General features: G+C 35.7%; 1 protein-coding gene across 1 annotated transcript; it reads right to left on the bottom strand.

Moving 5' to 3' along the window:
* Window positions 1–217: 217 nt before the first annotated feature.
* Window positions 218–6,525, bottom strand: slc28a1 (solute carrier family 28 member 1). The gene is made up of 18 exons (XM_057347640.1): window positions 6,453–6,525; window positions 6,182–6,258; window positions 6,014–6,096; window positions 5,754–5,845; window positions 5,437–5,626; window positions 5,224–5,365; window positions 4,848–4,961; window positions 4,482–4,556; window positions 4,328–4,408; window positions 4,164–4,244; window positions 2,224–2,349; window positions 1,951–2,081; window positions 1,691–1,859; window positions 1,344–1,538; window positions 1,009–1,090; window positions 730–828; window positions 408–513; window positions 218–332 (listed from the first exon to the last, which is right to left on the bottom strand). Exons 1-18 carry the CDS (start codon window positions 6,523–6,525, stop codon window positions 218–220), a joined length of 2,031 nt encoding a protein of 676 aa, XP_057203623.1.
* Window positions 6,526–8,975: the final 2,450 nt, after the last annotated feature.

Below are 8,975 nucleotides of genomic sequence, written 5' to 3'. Positions count from 1 at the left end.
TAAAACATACTTTCATAACACCTTCATAAAATAGGGAACATTTGACATGTTTTTCCTTTTATACCATATATTACATTAATAAGGTAAATGTAAAAAATCTAAAACAATATATACATGCAATATCAACTTAAACACATTAAAATGTGGCAATTTAATAAATAAGCTCATTTGTCAGAGAGATTTTTGGGCACTGTTGCACTGATATCTCTAAATCAAACTACATGCACACAGATTCACTGAAGATCCCACAACAGTTTGCAAAATAAATTGTTGCATTTTTTATTTCACTCCAAGAACCCCCAAAGGAAAGTGTCCCATTGTTGTTAATAGTGCTGAAACACAAAGAAAAACATTTTTTGGGGGGGCATTTTAAGTCACTACAGTGCAAAAATATTCTTTGTACGTACCTATCGTAAAGATCATAACAGCAAGTTTCGAGGTTGGGGAAAGTGGTATTGAAGACTGAATTCTGAAACACACTCACACAGTCCAGTGGTGGGACATAAAGTATACCTACAGGTGATAACAAACTTAAGTCATTTAACTGTTTCATTCCATACACATGCATTTAAAGCTACCCAAAATAATTTAATACAATTATACTTCAAAATTAATTCAATTCAAAATTGTCTTTAAATTTTTATATTCTTAACCAGTTAAGCAGAAATAAAAAATCAATAAAGCACTTAAATTAAAAAACTCAATGTTGTCTGAATAAAAAATGCTTACCTGCAATACAGGCATTGATCAATGAAACAAACGTGCCTGTAAACAAGGCTCTGAGCACTAAAGAAGATATATCACCTTTCCTGGATGGACAAATAGAAGCTGTGGAATTAAAATAATTTGAAATGTAATCGATAAACAATGTGATAAAGGTATATTATCAAACAATTAAGACAAGAAGAGATAACTGAGTCATAAATTACGCATAGTTAGCACTTAAATCTTTAGCATACAAGTGCTTAGAGCAGATGACATCACTGCTTATAGAGTTTGGATACTCACACAGGCCTCCAATCACAATGCCAAGAGAACTAAAGTTAGCAAAGCCACACAAGGCATAAGTGCAGATGATTTCTGACCGAATCTGCAAATAGGTTTGGTGACATACAGTAAGCAAGTGTACTAAATAAATAAAAAATGCTAACATTAGTTTTGCATAATGCACAATAAACAAACTTGAACAATGAACAGTTGTATTAACTAACAATAATGATGGCTAACAAATGCTGTAAAAATATGTTTTTCATTGTTAGTTCATGTTAGTTGATGCATCAGGGTAGAGTGTTAATACCAACAGATTTATAGGATATTTGATAAGACGTAACATAAGTACTTACTGAGATCCAGTTTCTGTCTGGACCACTTTCCAAAATGCCATTCAGTCTGTTGCTTTTAAGCTCGGACAACTTCTCATAGGCTATAAACTCATTGAGGAAAAGTTTAGTGCCAATAAGTTCAGCCACTATAAACGACTCCTCATATGGAATCCCCATCATGAAAGCCACAGGCATAAACACGTAAGAGCAGATCATCTGAGGGATCAAAGATAGATCTCTTAAAACACTTCTGTTTTTAATCAACTGTATAGATTTGTGTGATTTATGATATGTAGGATAAATGTAGGAGCTTATGATATTTAGGCCTACCTTTGATGTGAATGTTACATAATTGTTTTAGTACACACCTGAAAAGTGACTTCTGGGTATCCAACCATGCCTCCCAACCAGCTCAAAGCAGCGTTGATGAAATCCAAAATGGCGAGAAAAGCGATCAGGTTAGCGGCTATGTTGGCCACAAGCCCTATAGATGCGGAGGCACCACTACTGGCAGCTTCTAATATGTTCTGTTCACCACTGAGCACAAACAGAAGACATTTGATCAGTAACACAATTAGTATTTAGAAACGAAAATGTTCTCTATGCTAAAATTTGAAAGTGCCCCTACCTGCTGTCAACTTTAATCTGATCAGAGGATGTGAACTTGCTCTTCTCAGTTTCAGGGTAAGATAGTTTGGAGATGGATAAAGCACACGGGGCGGCCATCACAGATGCAGAGATCAGAGATGAAGCGTCAATCTGTGTACGACAGATTACATGAACATACTAAACACAGACAACACATTAAACATGATCTTTAATTAACTTTTCTTTGGTATAATTTAAATAGATTTAGTTATCGAAAACTTTTACTGATGAAATGAAGCATAAGTTCTTGTACCCCAAATGACATAAATGCACCCATGACACTCCCAGCAATGGTGGCAAATCCTCCAGTCATGACAGCGTGAATCTCAGATTTGGTCATGTCTTTCAAATATGGACGAATAAGTAAGGGTGCCTCTGTCTGGAACACAGCAAAAAACAGGCATATTATATAGAGATGTCTCACATGTAGTCCTAAATTGTGTGGTCCCTACGCAGTTTAAGCATGCTGTCGTTCACCTGCTCTTGAAAAAAACTAATCTGGACCCAAATGTTTTATCGAATTATAGGCCTATTTCTAAATTGCCATTTTTATCCAAAATTTTACAAAAAGCCACAATAAATCAATTACAGACATTTCTTACTAACAATTAGATTTTCTAAACTTTCCAGTCCGGTTCTAAATCAAACAATAGCACAGAGACAGCCCTGTTGAAAGTCTTAAATTATATTTTAAATTCGAGTGGTTGTTTTCAGTTAATTTTGGTCAACAACACTCCAGAAAGGCCCCAATGTCTAGTGGGGTCCCGCAAAGATCCATTCTTGGCCCAGTTTTGTTTTCGCTATACATGTTGCCCCTGGGATTTATTTTCCGTGAGCATGGTGTTTCTTTTCACTGACACGCTGACAACACACAGGTTAATTTACCTTTGAGGAAGCATGATAAGGGTTCTCTTGATTCATTATTGAGGTGTCTACATGAAGTTAAATCTTGGATGTCACAGAATTATCTGAATCTAAATGACAGCAAAACTGAAGTAATCTGGTTTGGCGCCACTGATACCCAAAGTTCCTTTGACTTGGGTGAACTAATTCCATTTTGTAAATCAGTGGTGAAGAACCTTGCTGTCAAATTTGATGGCTATCTGAAATTTGACGCACAGATCAACTCAATGGTTAAATCCTGCTTCTTCCATTTAAGATCAATAGCTAAGGTAAAACCGTTCTTGTCTTCCAATGACCTTGAAAAGATTATCCATGCTTTTATTTTTGTACGATTAGACTATTGTAACTCTCTGTATACTGGTGTAAGTCAAGCATTGTTAAACCGTCTCCAACTTGTTAAAAATGCTGCTGCTAGACTTTTAACTGGTTCCAGAAAAAATGAGCATATAACACCAATTTTAATCTCACTTCACTGGGTGCCGCTGCAATACAGAATTCATCTGAAATTGTTGATTCTGGTTTTCAAAGATCTTCACAATCTAGCTCCGCCTTATTTAACAGATCTTCTACATTTAACTCTTAGATCTCTCAGATCACTCAATCAGATCTTGGACATTCCTAGGACTAGATTAAAGTCAAGCGGCTATCGGGCCTGTGCAGTTGCAGCCCCTAAGCTTCGGAACAACTTGCCTCTCCATCTCAGGCTTGTCCCATCCTTAGGCTTTTTTAAGAAACACATGAATCGCATTTACTGGAAGTGGCGTTTGGGTCTGTAGGCTTATTCTAGCCGGATGCTTATTTCAATGGTTGTGTGTGAGAATGTGTTGTAAGTTGTTTATATGGGTTGTTTATATGCATTGTTTTTGTTTTTACTGTAAAGCACATTGGTCAACTTCACGTTGCGTTTAATTGTGCTATATAAATGAATAAAACTAAAACCTTGACAAGTATTTGCATTTTCATTTTGAGTTAACATTCTTAAAGAATTATGTGTAAATCTTATGTAGCGTCTTGCTAGAAACTTTTGAAGCACATTATGGTTTTAGTTGTGGTTGATGTGTAAACCAAAAATAGGAAAGTCTGTTCAAGCAGTGCTAAGTACAGACCTTATTACTCAAATATTTCTATTCTAAAAGCCTATTAGAAATTCTCAAGGAAACCTATAACAATCGATGTCATGACTCAACGACTCAATAAAATACAGAAAGGATTGTAATCAGTTGGCTATAGAAAATCTTAGCATGAATTTAAAATGTTCATGTAAATAACATGAGAATGACTGAATATTACCTGACCAACAAATATATTTCCCGCCACACTGAGAGTCTCTGTAGATGAGGTTCTCATTGTGACTTGCATGACCCAGGATATCTTTAAACAGGATGATACATCATTAATATGACATGCTGTGAATCTCTCCGAATAAGAATAAGACTCGGCTGAGACACTTATACCTTCATGATAATCCACTGCATTACCCCCAAGTAGTACAGGACAGACATTACACTGCTGAAGAATATGACTATAGGAAGAGCCTGTGAGGAACAAAATAAATAGTAGGAAAGTAAAAATAAAATCATTTCACATTAAGACATTGTCATTACTCACCTGGAAGGCGAATATGTTTTTTGTTAGGTCTCCAAACACAAATGATGAGCCTGCTACTGTGTAGTTCAAAAATGTCTGGAAAACAAAGTTAAAAGAAACGAGAGCATTGGTTATAACATTACCATCATTCTGACTTCATTATAAACATCATAAACTCCTAAAAGTTCAGTTTGCTACTGGCTTATAAAACTTTATAGAAACACAGAAACCCTGTCTTTTCCTTTCTTTATCATAGTTCAAATAATCGTTCATTATTGTTTTGTTTAAATAAGTTACTGCACACTGTAACTTATTAACTTTATTAAAGGTATGTAAAGCCATACCTGTAACAGAGAGAGATAGGAATTGTTTGATAAACAGTGATACCTGAACTTGCTCTCCGAGCCATTCAAAGGTTATTAGACCTGGTTCTGTCCTAATGATAAACAAGCCTATGGCAAACTGTAAACCAAGTCCCCAAAAGACGGTTCTCCATCGGACCTATCACAATTCAACACAAACAACCATTCTGTCAACAGTCACACTTTAAAGTCAAAATTTTAAAACGTGCCTTTAGCTTGGGCACTGATTTGCAACAATTTTTTTAAAACTTCTGTTTTATTGGTGAGAAATGATAGGTGCAACCTCAACGCTCCGATAAGGTTTGCAGGAAATCCAAAGTCTACAAATTGCATTCCAAGATAACAGTGTTCTATAAAGCGAGATTTAACGTGTAATAAATGTGACCGTGTTTATCACTCACCGCAGTTCTGTGTGCAGAGAACAGAAATATGACAATAACAAAGAGGCAGACACCTCCAAAAGAGATGAGCTGTTCTGGCCGCTTTCGTGTGTCGACCGCCAGCCATGCCACCAGCAGTCCCACCACAACTATTACAAACACCCTACAACACAGATATTTTCTCTTAATTATTTGACAATAGCCACTTCCAAACCATTCCGAAAGGAGACTTACCATTTTATCCATCTCATGTGGGATTTAAACCATCTTTGAGCAGGTTTAAAGAATTTCCTTATGCGGTCACCCGTATACTTATTCACTAGTTCCCACGCAATAATGAACACCCCTAGACATGTGAGGACAACCAAAGCAATTGCCCTCTGGAAATTCAAATAACAGGCAGCAATGAAGTATGCCAAATAACCTGCAATTACAAACACAAAAACGTTGTAATGTTTGTTGTTCACTTGGAAAATGAATCACCAGTGTTACTGATTTTTTTATTTTATAACAAATATAATAGCAAAACTGTGAAGATAAAACTACATTACCTGCGGCGAGTATTGCCAAAGCAATGTATTTGATTGTTTTGGAATGCGCTTTGAAGAAGGTCTCTGTGGCTGTGATGGGTATGCCAACCTTTCTGTGGTGAACAAGAAAAATGTAACTGTAGACTATAAGTAAACCTTCATTAATTTCAACTATAATTATGTCATTTCAAAGTAATGTTGTTGACTACCACCAAATAATGTGACAATGAATCATGAATTATATCTGATATAACAGTAAAAGCTTAAACTCTCAACCACACCTTAAGTATGATTTGAAGTCCTTTTTGGAGTCCTTTTCTGACTCTTTATCACCGTCACCCTGGTCATCTGATAATTGATCCTCCTGAGGACCACAAAATATACATTTATAATTTGCACAAAAGAATCTTAACAGAAGAAATTCACAGTCCGACCCACTTTAAACCTACCTTAACAAATCCTGGATTATCTAATCCTCGTTCATTTTCACATGAGACAGTTGTCAACTGTAAATCCCCTTTGTCCGCTGTAAGTAAAGTATCAGTTTAAAGTTTTTCACCAGCTCCAATTCAACTGTTCTACAAAAGTTCTTATCACGTCCCACTTTCATGCAAGCAAACATTAACCAGTACATAGAAACATAACCAACACCCCTCTAATACAATCCATGCCACCTGTTAAAAAATCACTAAAGAATAAAGAGGTACACAAAAGACTTACTCATTGCGATTTCTCTATCAGGACTGCTGGGTCTTGAACCTTGAGCTTGGTATATATAACCTACTCTGGCCATCTAGAAATCTTATCATTAATTAACCACATACTTAAGTGTTTTAACGCTGCTGTCAGTGCTGACTACACTTCGTTGTCATGAAACATCATCTTTTTATCATTTATGACTGTTAAGATCATCCTTATTTCCAAAGGACCAGAGATAGAAATTGTATTTTAAAAAATGCAAAACTTTATAAAACAAGAAATGAGACGTGATGCATGGTCCATGGTTTTATGAGGCAGAATTGAGATTAAGAACTATTATTAAGTGCAGGGTTTCAAAACAACCAGCTCTCACACATTTAGACACAAGATGTCAGTGTTGCTCTCGTTTTAAACTCCATTCCCAGAACATGTTATTCTAACACTAAATAATTTAAACGGGTTGTTGGAAAAAGTAGATGAACAATAACAAATCCAACAGAAATTCAGTAAATAGAAAGTTTACAAAATCTAAAACATGGTGCCTTCGTGTCTAAGAACAAGCTTATCAAATATTACATGTTATTTAGATTCATTAATTTTCTTGCTGGTCTATTATTGGGTATTTGTTGGCAATTTCAATTCATACTGAAATTGTTGACAAAGTATACTAATATAAACAACATGGTTCATTTGTTTGAACAGCGTTACTTGTAAAAATAGTAAATATATAGACTAGTAAATTGTAAGGCTCCATGCACGAGCTGACGGAAAGACGATGCCACACTGGGAACTGAAGGAGACTGGTGATGGTTTATTGCAGGGAGGAACAGGTGAACAGAAGACAGGTAAACAAATCCAAAACAACGTGTAACATCCACAGGTAACTTAATAGCGGTTATACATAATACACCCATAATACACCCATAATACACCCATAATACACCCATAATACACCCATAATACACCCATAATACACCCATAATACACCCATAATACACCCATAATACACCCATAATACACCCATAATACACCCATAATACACCTAGACCTGACAATGAACAGAACAAAACACAAGGAATATAAAGGGTCCAGGGAATGCAGATCAGGTGTGGGTGCAATCATGAGTCTCAGGTGCTGGTGTAATCAAAGATGGCGAGGAACTGGTGCAAAGGATTATGGGGAGTGTAGTCCGTGACTGTTAAAAGTGAGGTGAATAAGAGTCCATGGAGTGAAAACACAGGGAAAGATGGCAGGTAACACAAGGGGGCAGACAGGACCGTTACATAAATATGATAACAATGACGCATTAACAATCACATGATTTCACAGAATGCTTATGATTTACAGAAATGCAAGTGATAGTGGAATGATATTTTATTTGTAAGTTACAAATAAAATATCAGACATTCAGCGTTTGGAATTAATGACTCTCTCTGTGCATCCTCATAAAATTAAATGATGCTTAATTCCTTTTAGGTAAAACAAGATGACACATTCTGGCATCTTAATAGATCTCAATGTGCATCGCTGCATTTTATAGAAGTTTAGATGTGTACGAAATAGATTAAAAGATACTCATGAAGGCACTTTATGTGCTTTGTTCAAACAAGCATCACAATTTAGTCTTTCCCGCACATGTTGTGTGTCTTTTGCACAAATTAGAGAGATCATTTGAGACCATTTCTTTTCTCCAAGACAAAACTGATAAATGAATGATATTTAATGATGAAGCTAAAATAATAACACAAACTAAGATTAAACCTCAATAGAAATACTGTACATTAGAAACAAAAAGGGATTAAAACAGATTAATTCACTTAGTTGATTGTGGCCCGGTTTCACAGACACGGCTTAGTTTAAGACAGGGCTATGCCTTAGTTGAATTAAGATATATATGTTGCATTATAAAAAAGGCCTTTGAAGAATGCATCCTGGTGTTCATCTTGAGACAAAACAATGGCACTAATATATTATAAGATATACTGTATCTGGGCAAGTTATATTCAGATAAGACAAGTCACATGTTCATTTTAGTCTGGGACTAGCTTTAAGGCTTGTCTATGAAACCGGGTCTATTTAAGATAAGTATGAAATAACATAAGGAGACACTGTGTCCATTTACATTTAATGTGTCTGCAGTTTATAAACACAGAGAAGATTATTTGAAGCAGAAAATTAGAATAAATTCAGCAGAACAGCTTTGCTTTGCCTTAATTTGGGCCTTTATTTCACATGAATGCAAGAATGCTTAGAGAGTGTGAAGATCACACTGACTCTAACAGGAAGTACACTATCAAGCAACAGCAACAACAAAATGAGCGGCATCATGGGTTACTGGGTGTGCGGGCAGAATAGGGGAACAGGGGTGTGAGGGTGTTAACCTATACTTTTTATGTTAGTAATAAAGAGTAAATAATAATCATTTTATAAATTTTAAGATAAACTTTTTGGAGGAGCTTGTTCATCTAGTCCTTTCAAGTACAACAACATTGCAGAGTTTTCATTCAATCCTGCTTTTACCTGCAGTATTGAATGAGTCAAATT

This window comes from Triplophysa rosa, linkage group LG12, assembly GCF_024868665.1.
Source record: "Triplophysa rosa linkage group LG12, Trosa_1v2, whole genome shotgun sequence".
NCBI classification, from domain to species: Eukaryota; Metazoa; Chordata; class Actinopteri; order Cypriniformes; family Nemacheilidae; genus Triplophysa; species Triplophysa rosa.
This window is presented reverse-complemented; position numbering and strand designations above follow the sequence as displayed.

Bases quoted from the DNA above. Each gene is read 5' to 3' on its own strand.
- slc28a1 (XM_057347640.1), bottom strand. From the start codon at position 6,525: ATGGCCAGAGTAGGTTATATATACCAAGCTCAAGGTTCAAGACCCAGC. The intron at 5,627-5,753 runs GTAATGTAGTTT...TTGTAATTGCAG, and splicing joins TTTGGCAATACTCGCCGCAG to GTTATTTGGCATACTTCATT. The intron at 5,366-5,436 runs GTAAGTCTCCTT...TCTGTGTTGTAG, and splicing joins CACATGAGATGGATAAAATG to GGTGTTTGTAATAGTTGTGG.